Source organism: Aythya marila (assembly GCF_965140915.1).
Source record: "Aythya marila genome assembly, chromosome: 2".
NCBI classification, from domain to species: Eukaryota; Metazoa; Chordata; class Aves; order Anseriformes; family Anatidae; genus Aythya; species Aythya marila.
The window spans coordinates 21,480,305-21,496,461 of record NC_139043.1 but is presented as its reverse complement, the minus strand read 5'-3'; the positions used below and the strand labels follow the sequence as shown (position 1 = coordinate 21,496,461).

Here is a 16,157-nt window from a genome sequence, read left to right as displayed (position 1 = left end):
TCTCTGCAAAACACTTTTATTGAAGAAAAAAGTATTAAAGAAATCATGGCCTATGCTAATCCATTTCAGTAATACTGTGTTATACAGAATGCTCCTTTAGTCCATGTCACAGGTTGCTTTAATTAGCTCCTTTCCTTTCAACAGTTCTGTATTTGATTTTTATTACTGATGCTGGCTTAAAGAATAGCACATCCAACCCATGCTGGTCAGGGAATATGAAATCAAGAAAAGAGGCAGGTTGCTTTATCCTATTTGCAACTGCAGCCAAATCATAATCACCTTTAGAACAAATATCTCTCCTTTATTTTGCAGATGCTGAACTTCTCCTTTCTACAAATACAGATCCATCAAGCATTTTCCGTTATGGTAACAGTAGTTATTTGTTCATCCATACCAAAATGAAATGGGAGGATGCACGAAATAACTGCAGACGTGATCAGTTTGATCTTTCAAGTATCTTAGACCCCTACAGTCATTCGTTCCTGTGGCTAAAGATATTAAAGTATGGGGTGCCCATGTGGATTGGACTTAACAGTAATGTGGTAAGAACATCAAACTGGCTGAACGTGATGCTGCTCCTCTTATGGGCAACTTAGAAAATGCAAAATCTTATTATCTTGTTTTACTTTAGCTTGTTAGTTAGTCTTGGTCCTAAATATTTTTATGTATTGTCAGATTTACAGGTTGAGGTCTCCTCTTCCATTACTCCGATTAAATTGTATAGAGTAGACATATTTTTCACGCTTGTTTTATGACATTAAACCCTGTGAACTTCCAAACAATACATTTTAGGCTGGAATTTGGAAATATTTCTTTATAGTGCAACATTTGCTTTTTGAGATAAAATCCACAAATTTTAAGATGTACAGTGAGAATCACTTATTCTAAATAACAACATTTATTTTTCAGAAATAGTTAATTGTTTTAATTCATTTTATTTTACTTGTCTGCCCTGTCCTAGTTCTTTGATACATTAATACTTTCTGGATATTAAAATGCAGCACCTTTTCTGCTTGGCACAGGTTCTAGTCATGCATTCCCTCCATTTGGCTGCACACATGTAAGAAATACAAATTAGTGAACATAATACACTCCTTTTTAAATAAATAAAACATTCCCCAAACCTAATCAACTGAATGATTCCATTAAGTTCACAAGCTTAGGTGGGAGATAATTCAGTTTTTAAATGTCCTTTAAATTAAAAATTTTACATTTCTTGCAAAGTGGGGGAAAACAAAAATTACTAATCAGAATTTCACTCCTAAAAATATTTATATGAAATGATTGCAACCAAATTAACAGTTTTGTTAAGTTCAAAATTAATTCAATGTCACTTCCTCTGCATTTCATTTTACTGAAAAGCATTTGTTGCTCTGCAGTATTTCTCAATGAGCAGCTGCTTGTCACAACATAAATTTAAAAGTCTAAGCAATTTGTATTTGTTATCGATTTCTAAATGAAAACTTCTGGCACAAGCATCTACATAGACATTTGACTAACAAAGAAATGGTTAATGCTTAGGGTTTAATCGTTCCTGTTGTTTTTTGTTTTTTTTTTTAGACTAATGGACGTTATGAATGGATTGATAACTGGAGAATGAAGTATACTAAATGGGCTGAAGGGGAGCCAAAGCAGAAAATAGGCTGTGTCTATCTAGACATTTCTGGAGCCTGGAAGACAGGATTCTGCAATGAAAGTTACTTCTCTGTTTGCAAAAAGAATGATGGTAAGAACTTGAATTGAACCATCGTAATTACAATGATGAACTGTTTAGAGTTCATTGTGCTGGGTGGTGCTAATATATATTTAGATGCCGTGTTTCATTTCAAGAACTAAATAGATGAAGTGATTAAAATTTAATTGGTTTGAATGGGGCTGCTTTAAAATGAAGGCCAACACTTACTAACAAAGCTAGATTTCCTGTTAATAGCCATCATTTTACATTATTAGTTATATAGTTCAATTTTATTCCAATATTGTGTAAACATGTAAAAACAGCAGTCTTCAAAAATCCAAATGTAATGAATGTGGTCACAATGGTATGGTGTTGAGGGAGGAACGGCTGAATGACCAAGACATAAACTTACAACAGTGTTTACTCATAGCAGCTTTCCAGGTTTTCCCTTTATAACTGAATAACAAATTATAGGTAGTACTGAAATTTTCAAGGACACCCCTTCAGGCCTCCTCTTCTGTTTTTGATCTGAAACTCACATTGCTCTCATATGATAATGCATTCTGCATTCCATGATGGTAGGTCCCAACCTGTATAATTAGTCATTTGATCATATGGCTCCTAATTCAGCAAAAAGTCAGCTGTGATTGTGGGTAAAGAGTAGAGCTCAACTTAAGAATGTGTCAAAAGATAATAGAAATATTACCCCCCCTCTCTCTCTTCTCCCCCCTACTCCTTTTTTCCTGCCTTTCTTTCTTCCTTACTTCCATCTGTCGTTTTGACAGTTCAAGCTCCCACTGAGCCCCCTCAACTTCCAGGAAAGTGCCCTGAATCAGAAGGACACCAGTCATGGATCCCTTTTCGAGGCCATTGCTACTACATTGAATCTTCATCTACAAGAAACTGGGCCCAGGCATCTTTAGAATGTCTTCGTTTGGGTAAGTATCTTCAATCAAAATCACATCTTTCCGACATGCTTTTCCTCCTGTGGGAAGCTGAACATGGGGTGTGCATTTTGTGACTTTGAGGGTGGTCCAAGTGTTAGCCCACAGCATAGTTCAATGCAATTATTGCCTTAATTTTGAGGAAATGGAGCTACTGTCTACCTCTGGCACACACCGTCTTTCATGTACATGTACGGTCTGTACCCACGTGCCCAAAGACGAGCTGGCGGGGAAGAAGACCGGCCTGGCTCAACAGAGAATTGTGGCTTGATCTTAGGAGGAAAAAGAGGGTTTATAAGCTTTGGAAAAGTGGGCAGGCCACTAAGGAGGACTTTAAAGAAGTAGCGAGGCTGTGCAGGGATAAAATTAGGAAGGCCAAAGCTCATCTGGAGCTCAATCTGGCTACTGCCGTTAAAGATAACAAAAAACGTTTCTATAAATACATCAACACAAAAAGGAGGACTAAGGAGAATCTCCATCCTTTACTGGATGCGGGGGGAAACTTAGTTACAAGAGATGAGGAAAAGGTGGAGGTGCTCAATGCCTTCTTTGCCTCAGTCTTTAGCGGCAATACCGGATGTTCTCTGGATACTCAGTACCCTGAGCTGGTGGAAGGGGATGGGGAGCAGGATGTGGCCCTCATTATCCATGAAGAACTGGTTGGTGACCTGCTACGGCACTTAGATGTGCACAAGTCGATGGGGCCGGATGGGATCCACCCAAGGGTACTGAGGGAACTGGCAGAGGAACTGGCCAAGCCACTGTCCATCATTTATCAACAGTCCTGGCTATCGGGGGAGGTCCCAATCGACTGGCGGCTAGCAAACGTGACGCCCATCTACAAGAAGGGCCGGAGGGCAGACCCGGGAAACTACAGGCCTGTCAGTTTGACCTCAGTGCCAGGAAAGCTCATGGAGCAGACCCTCCTGAGAGTCATCATGCAGCACTTGCAGGGGAAGCAGGCGATCAGGCCCAGTCAGCATGGCTTTATGAAAGGCAGGTCATGCCTGACGAACCTGATCTCCTTCTATGACAGAGTGACGTGCTGGGTGGATGAGGGAAAGGCTGTGGATGTGGTCTACCTTGACTTCAGCAAGGCTTTTGACACCGTCTCCCACAGCATTCTCCTCGGGAAACTGGCTGCTCTTGGCTTGGACTGGCGCACGCTTCGTTGGGTTAGAAACTGGCTGGATAGCCGGGCCCAAAGAGTCGTGGTGAATGGAGCCAAGTCCAGTTGGAGGCCAGTCACTAGTGGCGTCCCCCAGGGCTCGGTGCTGGGGCCGGTCCTCTTTAATATCTTCATCGATGATCTGGACGAGGGCATCGAGTGCACCCTCAGTAAGTTCACAGATGACACCAAGTTAGGTGCGTGTGTCGATCTGCTTGAGGGTAGGAAAGCTCTGCAGGAGGATCTGGATAGGCTGCACCAATGGGCTGAGGTCAACTGCATGAAGTTTAACAAGGCCAAGTGCCGGGTCCTGCACCTGGGGCGCAATAACCCCAAGCAGAGCTACAGGCTGGGAGAGGAATGGTTGGAAAGCTGCCAGGCAGAGAAGGACCTGGGAGTGATGGTGGATAGTCGGCTGAATATGAGCCAGCAGTGTGGTCAGGTGGCCAAGAAGGCCAACAGCATCCTGGCTTGTATCTGAACAGCGTGACCAGCAGGGCTAGGGAGGTGATCGTCCCCCTGTACTCAGCTCTGGTGAGGCCGCACCTCGAGTACTGTGTTCAGTTTTGGGCCCCTCGCTACAAGAAGGACATCGAGGTGCTTGAGCGGGTGCAGAGAAGGGCGACGAAGCTGGTGAGGGGCCTGGAGAACAAGTCCTACGAGGAGCGGCTGAGGGAGCTGGGCTTGTTCAGCCTGGAGAAGAGGAGGCTCAGGGGCGACCTTATCGCTCTTTTTAGGTACCTCAAGGGAGGCTGTAGCGAGGTGGGGGTTGGCCTGTTCTCCCACGTGCCTGGTGACAGGACGAGGGGGAATGGGTTTAAGTTGAGCCAGGGGAGTTTTAGGTTAGATGTTAGGAAGAACTTCTTCACTGAAAGGGTTGTGAGGCACTGGAACAGGCTGCCCAGGGAAGTGGTGAAGTCACCATCCCTGGAAGTCTTCAAAAGACGCTTAGACGTAGAGCTTAGGGATATGGTTTAGTGGAGGGCTGTTAGCGTTAGGTTGGAGGTTGGACTCGATGACCTTGAGGTCTCTTCCAACCTAGAAAATTCTGTGATTCTGTGATTCTGTGATATGGCACCGGGCATTATAAGAAATGCGTGGCCTGCAGTGAAGATCACTAAAATGGAAACTATGTCCTTTTACCCTGCTAGGAGGTAGTCAAGCTCATGTGTAGCAATCACTAAAACTTGTTTTAACGACATTTTTTACATTTGCATTTCCAATCTGATTTGTCCCTTGATTATTGCAGTTTTATGCCACTGGAATGAAAAAGTTACAGCTGTCTAGGCTGGATAATGTATTAGTCAGCTAGGGCTGTTGTTTCATTCTTGCAACTTCCTTCCCTGGAAAAGTGATGTAAGGTTCATTATGCCAGACTTCATATGTCAATAGTATTGATGTCTGTAGCACTGGTGGCTAAGTGACTTAGGTGTTTAGCCTCCTAGTAAAGTATGCAGAGACCTCGTTACTTCAGTCAGTGGAACTAACTACATATTATTCTTCACCTGAAGTATATTTTGACATTTGGTCAGATGAATTGTATACAAAACTCCACTGAATGGGTTGTGTATGTCTCTGCTGGCAATAAACCTACCAGTGAAATGCCTGTCAAAGTACAGACACTGGAGTTGGATAAGAAGAATCTCACTCTTTCTGCTGGTAGTCAAGTTCTTTCTTGGGTTCTCAGGAATTAGTACATTGCCAGTTATAGTTTGAGAAACTTTAGTATTTCTGAGGGAAGGCTAAGTTTTGGTATGGGTTCTTTAAATCTTATTATATTCTCCACATCAAGATTTGCATAACATTTGGATGAAGATGTAGCCCTCCTTTGGACACTCTCTAACAGTTTTATGTCACTCTTATATTGTGGTGCCCAAAACTGCATGTAGTGCCTGAGGTGAGGCCACGCCAGGGCAGAGCAGAGCACGACAATCCCCTCCCTGCCCCAGCTAGCTACTCTGTGCTCAATGCACCTCAGGGTACCCTGGCCCTTTTGGCTGCCAGAAAACACTGCTGGCTCATGTTCAACTTGCCATCAACATGTCTTGGTGAGTTTCGTGCCTGGACACTTGGACTGATGCTGTCCTGCGACAGTGCTAGGAAGGACCAGAACAGGATGTCCTTTTCCCGAGTCCATAATTTGGGTTCTTCCCTTTCCATTGTGCCTCTTTGCCCCTCTGGGCTTGTGGGGAATGACCTTTGATGGGCTGATGGCTCCTTTGATGAGCCTGGAGTAGCCAAAGAAGCGTACTAATTGGGGTCCCTCCTCCTTGTCTCTCTGTACTCCTTTGTGGATGTGCAGAGGATCTTTTTCCAACAAACATAACAGTAAACAAACATCTGAATCATTCAGCAAAAGAGGAACCACTAAAAAAACATGAAGACTGTAGTGAAAAAAAGAGGAACATTCCATGTTCTCCTGTATTCTGCTGTCCCTACTTGCACTCTGGGTTTTGTTTGCAGTTGGGCATTTTCCAGTTATATCTCGTGCATAGTAGAATTCTGAACCATAGTAGAATTTATCACTAGATCAGCTGTGATCCAAATTACTTCTACATTTTCACTCTCTGTAACTGTGCCTTCTTTACCTGAAGAAAAACACCTTTGAAAATTCAACAGCCCAATCAAAACAGTGGATTGTCAAACACAGCTGTTGCTATATACCTATTGACTGGATTTCAGTCTCACACAAGATAAGTGAAGATGCTCTTTACCCAGTATGCCACTCCATACAAAGTTGTGTAGCTCATTCTCTCTGCTGGCACACTGCAGGCTCCATGCTGTGACCTCTTGTCTGCTAGAGCATCAGACAGAATGAATCATTATAGCAGAATGCATAGTGTTGCATGTGGATGACTAACAAGGTATTACACTATCTGGACAACAGATGATCAAAATGATCTTTCTTTTTTTTTGATGGGTATAATAAGAATGTAGGAAAATAAACATGACCTGTTTGAAGAGTTACACTAATGATTTATGCTTCAGAAAGCCAGCAAGTGTGCTTGCTATATGTGATCTATACATAGGCACAGAAAATATGTAATCATCAATATGTAAAGTTATATTGCACGCAGACTAAAGGTATAGCTACTGTTTACTAAAAAGTTGTAATTTTGTTTAGAGACTTATATTTATAGTAAAACATCAGTAGAAGTTTATACTGGATAACATATTCGCCTGTTGTGTTGTTCCTTAAGTTGTTAGCTGCATTGCTGTTTCCCAGTGAATGAGAAAACAGTGAACAGTGCTAGTGCAATGTTATGAAAATGATAAGAAATACCTAAGTGACAGTACAAGCTTGGAATTTGGCACAGATAATCAGTAGTAAAAATAAGACTGACATCTCACAGGATAACAATAATGCATTCCAATACGAAACTTACATCTCTAAGAGATTTTTCTCTTTGGGTGTTGCAGGTTCTTCTTTGGTATCAGTTGAAGACTCAGCTGAAGCCAGCTTTCTGACATACACCATTGAACCACTTGAAGGGAAAACATCAACTTTTTGGACAGGAATGTACAGAAATGTGGATGGTAATTTCTTTTCTTTTGACCTCTTTTTGTTTGGTGAATAATTGTTGCAAGCTGTTTGATGTGGATGTTTAAAATTTCATGTTACACTTCTTTAATAAATATCATGGGAAATTAGAAAATGTTGTCGGGTCATGAAACGAAACCAGTCAATTGTAACCAAGTAGTAACCAATAACGTATAACAGAAAGACCATGCTCAGAAAGCTCGTCTTGAAGCAAGAAAAGTACTTCACAACAAAGTAAAGTTCACAGGCACGTATAGCAGAGCATAAAGAGGACCATGTTGGAAGTTAAACTAAAGTCAAATGGTTCTCAAATGGAGAGACTCTAGGCTGATGCATTTGTCACTCCAGTTTTAGAGAGAGAATAATGTTTCTAACATTACCTCCTATCTTTGGAATCACCATCCGGAATGACTAATCTCCCATCTTTAGTTATGGCTGGCCCTCAGAACTTTGCTTTGAAGCTGGAATTGTTTTTGTCTTCAGAATTTTGTAGCGTAACTTTTTCTATTTTCTGCCTAACTGTCAGAAAATGGAGGAAAGAGACAGCAGACAGTAGGCTACTTTAATGAAATTACTCCTTATAAAAATAAATTTGCTTCTTACTGTTTATTTATTGATAAAAATAACACTCAGTTATACAGTTACTTCTGTCTAATTGATAGACCTAAAGGCTACTTCAGTTTTGTGCTACTCAGGCTAAGACTCCAGTTTAACAATGGCTGAGACAGGACTCCAGAATGGTTCACAGAATCACAGAATTGTAAGGGTTTGGAAGGGACCTCAAGAGATCATCGGGTCCAACCCCCAGTTCATAGTACTGCCTGTTTGCTTGTCTGAGTTTTGGAATTTTTTTTCCTACCATTGCCTGCTCAAATACTTCAATACACCACTTAAGGGGAAGAAAAATATTCAATTATATTACCTGAATCTTAGCCAGGAAACCGGAAAGTTGTCACCAGAGGATAAAAGAATTTGAATAATAATTTATAAGTTATAACACATCAAGAAAAGCTGAGATTTACTAATGTGGTTGATTGATACATAAAATAGTTTTGGAAAGTAGTTCTAGAGTAGGTGTAAAACAATGCAGTTCCTACAGCAATCATAAACATGAGAGCAGCTACATAAACATGAGAGCAGCTACATAAACATGAGAGCAGGTATATGCCATTGTATAGCTACATGGTATATAGTGACTGTATCTAAATTTAATGATTGTATCAAAATATCATACAGTGGAAAAAAGGCAGGTATTTAAAACTAAAACGAGTAAAAAATGAAGACTTATAAGAATAAAACAACTTTCATGCTGAAGCTAACCATTTGCTTATCTGAGTACAACTTAAAAGTCACGTGGAGCACATTTGTTTTAAATAAATAATGTTATTAAAAGATAGTAAAGGAAAAAAAAAGGAACAGGAAGGATGAAACAGAAAGTCCCAGCATACTTGAACAACAATGATCACAGGATTTTTAAAGCAGATCTTCAGAAATGAAAATTGTGTGTGCAAAGTCAGTGGGAAGGAGCAAAAACTGAAAACCAAATGGGAAAAATTAGACTTAAAAGGACTTTAGTGGGAGCTTTGAAAAGAGTTATATAAAATCTCCCTACATATTACTGAAATAAAGCACATTTTGGTGAAGATAAATTATGTGTTTATTTCAGGCATTTCTATAAACTGAATAAAAAAATGTTGCTACACCAGTGCAATAAATTATGGGAACTTTATAACTTTGTAACTTTATTAGCCAGATTGGTCTGCAATTTCACCAAAATTGATGCTTTATCACTAGCATAATAAATCAAGGGCAACTATGATGTGTCAGGCCAAAAACCTAAATAGTCTAGTGGCCTGTCTCTAAGAGTGGCCACAAGATTTCTTAGGAAGGCAACAAATGCAGAACAGGTGGCAAAGATGGAAATAAATACTATCTTGTTTCTTTCCATATTCAATGTTTCCCATTTAGGAGAATGGCTGTGGCTAGACAACACTGCAGTGAATTTTGTCAACTGGAATGTAGGAGAACCTTCCCCTCAACAAAATGAGCACTGTGTCGAAATGTATGCTAACTCTGGGTACTGGAATAATAACTATTGCTCTTCCTACAAAGGCTATATTTGTAAAAAGCCAAAAAGTAAGTGCTACATTTATAATTTTGTTTGATGTTTTGAGTATTCTTGTGTGCTAGTAGATGGCTTTTACAAACAGTGAACTTCAGCTGGGTGTTTTGTGTTTTTACAAATGCCAAAGGAAGTGCATTTGCATACCAACAGAAAGAAAGACTAACTCTTGCCAGAAAGAATTGCAGACTAGTGTTCAGATTCCTCAGAATTGTTTTGAAAAGACTGTTTTCCATTATTAACTCTTTCTAGTGTAGACATTTTACAAGATTGCCTGTCCTGTATTGATAATTGTTCAGTAATCACATTGTTAATACTGTGCTTTGCACAAATTAGTGCCATCTCTTTAAAAATATATTCCTCGGGGAATCCCTTCTCAACACAAGGAATACCCTTAGCTTATTTCCCTTTGGCAGGCTCATGTGTGTACTATTTGTGAGTATGAAGCAGTGCTTCTGTAAATTGACTATTCATGAATTGTAAATGAACAATTTTGGACCTTTTGTCTCTATATTGTCCTGTTTTGAGATGATGAATACGTGAAAAGCAAAACAAATAGCATAGCTTGAATGTACTAAACTGGAAGTGTCCTGAAATAGTAAAATGTGCACATTTGGCAGTAAGGGCATCTAGTGCACATATTTTCATAGAAGTCATGCTAATAATTTCTTATAGTATGTTGCAATATCAAAAATCTACAGTTAGCACCTATATACCCACTTCCTCTACAAGACTGGATATGAGAGAAGGTTTTGCTATCCTTTCTATAAATTTGCTGTCGTGCCCATTTTTACTGACTTACTCAGATACTCGTAATGATGACTGTATCTTGCACAGAAAATACCGCAGAACTGTCAAATATAGCCAGCCATTCAGATTTTACTTATCTATCTTTTTACATTGTGATTGAAAAAAAGAAAAAGCAATTTATTTTCATTCTTTAATTGAAATAGTCTTAGCAGTAGATAAAAAGTATTACAATCAATGGCCACCATTCCTTTTTGACCATTCAGCTCTCCTCTTTGTTCTGGCATTGTTATTCACCTGTTTCAATGCTGAGTCAGTTCAAGGACCTTAAACAGATGGAAGACAGTTACTTTTTTTAGGACTCACTTTGGCCAGTCTAGAGCTGGAATGCTATGGAGTCAGCAAAGTGCCAGTGTCAGTGCAGGGACTGTCAGCTGCTTGCTCAGGGGTGGGACTCAATTGAGTCTTACAGTGCTGTAGAAATGCAGCTCAGGTTGGCAGAATTTTGCTATGATAGTGCTCCATTTGCAGTGTTGAAAGGATATATTGAATAGCTAAATGGAGTGTTAGAAGCATCATTTTATTTAGTTGCACTTTCTGTGCCTTGCTATGCTTGCTGTTTTCTGAAGAGGCTGCAAATGCAAACCTGTGATTGAAGTTTTCTTGTAAAATAGATGCTATTTGCTGTTCCGCTTACTGAGGTAATTTTTATCATAGCAATTTGAAATTCTGTAGCTGGTCTATTATATAAATAATTTAACTTTGTTTTGTAAGTATGTAGGTACTTCAAAGAACTGTTCAACAGTTCAACAGGTGTTAGTTGACCATGCTACAAAATAGTGACTAGGAATACCATGTTCATTGCACCTCATTCTCACTTCTTAGAAATAACAGATTTGTACCAGTAAATACAATGCTTGTTTAACATGTAGGTGAGTTTAAAATGCAGTCATTTCATAGCAAAACCCAACCATGATGTGCATAATACACATGATCAGTGGAACACAACACTTGGTCAGCTAATAATTTTTGGCTGAAAAAAAATATCTAGGTTATTATATTCCACTTTTTCTCAGTCAAATGAAGCAATGCAGCTAGAGGATTATTTTCCAAATGTAAATTATTTCCTTCTCTTTCTTGCCAAGATTGTCTTTTACACTGTGATTTCAGACAGAAGGTAGCATTATTGTCCCAGAATCACAGAATGGTTGAGATTGGAAGGCATCTCTGGAGGCAAAGATCTGGAAGCATCCAAATAATTGTGTCGAGTTTTACTTTAAAGATGTAGAGCAATGTAGGTTTGTCTCTAAATGTAAAACTAGCTGTGCTGACAGTCCAGCAGTGTTTTGGAAAATCTTTGGAAGCAAAGGTTGTTAGATTATTAATTAAATCAGACAACATAAGCTAGGAGGTTGGCAAAACAATTTAACTTCCTGGGTTCACCTTCATCAGAATGAAACTTTATGCATTGATTCAACATTTTACGTGCACATAACAAAATGTGGATTTAATCTTTTATAATCACCTACTTTTCCCAGCAAGCCAGATTTCATGGTCCAAATATTTAATTTTAAATGGGCTACAGACATTTTGGTTTGGATGTGATGAGTGCTAAGACATTTTGGAGTTCAGAAATGGATTCAGTTATCTGTTTAGGCTGGTCATCAAGGTCTCTTAGCAAACCAAATATATCACGTTTGCTACATTTATATAGAATGACAAGTACAGCAAGAATTTATAATTGTATTCAGGATCATGTCTGAGCATCTCTGCCCCGATCATGTTTGAACATCTCTGCCCTGAAGAACTTCCTTGTGGTTTTTCAGCGATGTAGGGATTTGTCTCCATGGTGGCTCTTCTCTTGGATTTGTTGCTTCTAGTAGTTGATATAAACACATACATAAGAGACAATAGCACAATAATCATCATGCTGTGACTTTTGATAGGTATATGTGTGCTCCAAACCAAGGTGTATGGAGCATTTAGAGATCTGTATTACCATACATTTCTCAGAATATGATTTTTCACTACGTTTCAAATAATGTAATTAACATAAGTAACAGAAAATACAATAATAACATCATTCTTTTTCAATGTTTTGAAACACCAGCAATTGAAATACCGCCATCAGCTGAAATGCCACCAGCTGAAATGCCTACAAAGGGTAAGAATATTTTCTTTCAGGTAGACAAAATCTTTTCCAGTGTAATATCATAAACAAAATAAATCTTATTCTGTGAATCTTATTCATGTATCTGAGTACCAGATCTGTTTCCTATGAGCATGTTAATACTTAATGGAATACAATCTACTCATGCATTGTTAGCCTTTAAAAAATCAAATAATTTTATTCTATTATCTCATTCTCTTGTTATTTTGAAGCAAATTAAACACTTTGTCTTCAAACATAGTGGAAAAAAATTGCTTCCAGCGCTCAAATAGGAAGCGTAGAATAACCTCTTGATTTCTTTTTATTTGTTTTCAGCAATGACAAAGGATGAGAGGGCTCCTACTCTAAGCCATGGAAAAACAGGAGTTGTGGTTATTGTTGTCATCCTCGTCCTAGTTGGAAGCAGCCTTGTGGGCTATCTCTTCTACAAAAGAAGAAAGAATCGTTTGTCAACAAATGACAGCTTTGAGAACAATTTGTATTTTAATAGTGATGCAGTTCCTGGAACTAGTGACACGAAAGATCTTGTGACCAACATAGAACGGAATGAACATGCAACACTGTAATGTAATAAAATGAAATGTAATGTAATATGTAATGTAAAATGTAATGTAATAAAATAAAATGTGCCTTGTTTTAATAAAATTATGCAATTACAATTAAGCCAAAGCTATTTTTTCATGTGCAAATACTATATCAGCCACTTTCACTGTGTGCATAACATAGAGCAGTGTCTTTATACTGTAACCATTTTACGTTGTGTAAGATTTCAGACCTCATGATCTGAAGACCCATGCTGCATTAGAGATAATGCAAACTAATTATTAAATGGAACGATGAAATGGTTGCAATAAAGAAAGTGAAATTTAGGTAGATCCACTTGAGAAAGCTTCCAATGTTTGAAGTTTCTGCACCAGATTCATTTCAAACCTACATTTCATGTCATAAGGGACAGATTTACAAGCTGTTCAGCAAACACCTCACTAAATCAGCCAGCTTTCAAGTACTCCTGGAGGCTTAACTGCAGCGGTAGTTGCTAGGTGACAAGTCTGTGTTTAGGCACATCTTCTTTGAACCAACAGATGAAAAAATCCTCTCATGACATAATTTCAGTTCCCAAAATTTCACACAACATAGAGAACCAAGATTTTAGTTCTTTAGGCTAATTTATTCTAAGATTTGATCAGGTAAAATCTGTGGGCAGGCCTTTGAAATGGAAAAGTGTGGTTGGTGTTAATTGCCAGAGTTCTGGCTGGCCACAAGTGGATGTGTCTGGGAGAGGTGGTAAAGGTCATGGCAAAAGTTGCTTCTTATAAGGGCAGTTATTGAGGAGGGGAGGAACATTACCTATGCATGTTCTGAAGGCTTATTGGAGTGCTGGGCCGTGGTGATCACATGTTGGTGCTGCTCTCCTATACCCTCTGAATAAACGGCATAGGTTTGTGAGGTGTGTGCTGGAAGTCAGGAACAATTTAGCTTTACCAATGTATCAATTAATGCTGATTTGTTTCCTTTCTGGATCAGTTACCATTTATGGAAATCTTAGATTCCTAAGTGTGGAGTTTATATTCCTAATTTTTGCAAATCTTGTAAAACGCAAATCATACATGATTCCTCACTCGCATAAAAAGATGTGCAAGATTTAATTCTGTGGTTTCATATTTTGTTCCATGAAATAAACAGTAAAATTTGATTTAAAAAAAAAAAAAAATAAAACAGTTTTGCATTGTATAGTCTTGACAATGTAAGACTGTAACAAGATAAAATGGAGATGATCTGACCCTGGAGACATTCCGTCCTAAGCTGTTATCTTCCTGAATTTGTCTGTGGATTATGTGCTCAAACAATGCCAGCTGAGTGATCTAGAAAAAAATCTGGAATTATATATGTATGCAGGTAAGATGGGGAAATTTGTTCTGGAGTGCCTTTTCTCCTGCTCTGCTCCCTTTCTCCAGGTATTTCCTTATCTCTGTTCCTTCTGCTGTCTCCTTTTTCAATGCACAGCTGTTGGAGCATGTCTTTTCAAGGATTAGTACTTCTAATGGTCCTTCATCCCACCTGTTGGGGTTCATGAACCAGAATTTTCATAACTGATTAATGATGTTGAAGGTGATGCCATTTCAACTACATGGTTGAAACAGAAAGCTATGTCAAATGGGCAGTGAAATGCCAAGAGGCCCCGCTTGCAACCCCTGCCTCATTGCACTGGCAGTTGTGCAAAAACCAGGCAGGTGCAGTCGCTTCCCTAATGAAGTTCGGCCCTGTTCTGAGGCCCTGCACAATCTTAAGGTGGTATCTGTGCACTGAATGGTTCTTCCAGATAATAATTTGTCACATGTACATGTGACAATGATAGCTGCTTCTGTAAAGTGCTGTGTCTGGTCTGCTCTAAGACTTGAAAGATTTTCAGAAGATGAAATTTAAGCCACATGGTTTACTGTCCATCCAATTGCAATAAAATGGAATTGAAGCACATCTCCCATTAAAAAGAGAAAAAAAAAAAAAGAAAAAGATAATTATGATTCCATTTAGTAAGCTTAAGATGAGCACTGATGCTCTAAACACAAACTTTAATGGCAATTTTTGGATGGAAAGCAGAGAAACTATCATGCTTGGACACTTAATATCTAAGTATATAATTAACATAAAATTAAACGGAATGCTAGGAACTTGTAATCACACACACACAAAAAAAGCACCTTTTTTTCTCTCTTTTTTTCTTTTTTCTCTTTTTCTTTTTCTTCCCCACATACAACTTTTCCTGATAGCAACTCGTTTCTTAGGCTGTCTGAATAAAGAGCCCGTTTTTTTTGTACTATCATTATTCTTTTGGTCATACTTGTGACAAAACTGATCACACATCTTCAAGAAAGATTGAGAGTTCTCCAACTGCTGCTCTCTTTCCACACCCTCATGTTATTTCCAGCATCCCTGGACTGAGCTGGAATGCAATGGATTTACCAAACAGCATTAGGTGATCTGGCACTACGTCCACTTTTCCTGCAGCTATGCTATAATGCTTCTACCAAGTGATGGCTACATAGAGAAGTTTCTAAGATTGGGCTGCGGTAATTATCCATGTTGCTCTGTTGGTCTGAATAAAATCACTATGTCTTCCTGGTAGTGATTCATATTCATACAGATGCAATACAATTTGTATTAACTTATTCTAAACCTCCACCAATTCTTGCAGCCATTCTCTACGGCCAGCTGCTACTACTTCTGGGCTCGGTCAGTTGTCTTAGAAGCACCCTGTTGCTCTTCTGAGTTCTTATTTTTTCTCCCGAGTAGATGCCACTACTTGAATTTTGCTTTCCTGAAGTACTCTTGCTATAAAAATAATAACAGTAACAAATTTATTGATAAGATGAAAGATAAGGGCTGAATAGAAAAGCAAAAGAAACTTTTAAATAGATCCTTAAGAATTCAGATCTATAATCCCTAATTCTGCCAAGTTTTCCTATATTTCATCTTGGAGGTTTAAATAAATGAAAATAAAAATAAAGTTGACACTGTACCATGAAACTTTGTGATTATGCTATATATGGGGTTTCTGTGTTGATAATCACAAAATTTCTTTCTAATTTTTATAGCAATTTTTTAACTTCTGTAGGGAAGCATCTGGTGGGACTTGGATGGGATCGCCCATTCATTTCTGCAGGCAGATGAAGAAAGACTTGGTGGTAATAGTCAACAGCATGTAAACGTTTGCCTTTTTGCCCATTGCTACATTTCTTGATACACTTGCACTTTATTTCTGTTTCCCCTTTTCTGCAGAAGGGTTCAGACA

At 38.8% G+C, this 16,157-nt stretch overlaps 1 protein-coding gene across 2 annotated transcripts in view; it reads left to right on the top strand.

The window, feature by feature from the left end:
* LOC309875289 (macrophage mannose receptor 1-like) overlaps window positions 1-14,307 on the top strand; it is a 63,250-nt gene extending 48,943 nt beyond the window's left edge. The window contains exons 24-30 of one of the 2 annotated variants that reach the window (XM_082754546.1): window positions 313-542; window positions 1,561-1,726; window positions 2,461-2,613; window positions 7,208-7,324; window positions 9,297-9,464; window positions 12,308-12,361; window positions 12,683-14,307. In XM_082754546.1, coding sequence (XP_082610672.1) covers window positions 313-542; window positions 1,561-1,726; window positions 2,461-2,613; window positions 7,208-7,324; window positions 9,297-9,464; window positions 12,308-12,361; window positions 12,683-12,933 — 1,139 coding nt within the window. In that variant the 3' untranslated portion in view covers window positions 12,934-14,307. The remainder of the gene's footprint in view (window positions 1-312; window positions 543-1,560; window positions 1,727-2,460; window positions 2,614-7,207; window positions 7,325-9,296; window positions 9,465-12,307; window positions 12,362-12,682) is intronic. The other variant, XM_082754547.1, reaches the window with a different exon arrangement.
* The last annotated feature ends 1,850 nt before the right edge of the window (window positions 14,308-16,157 follow it).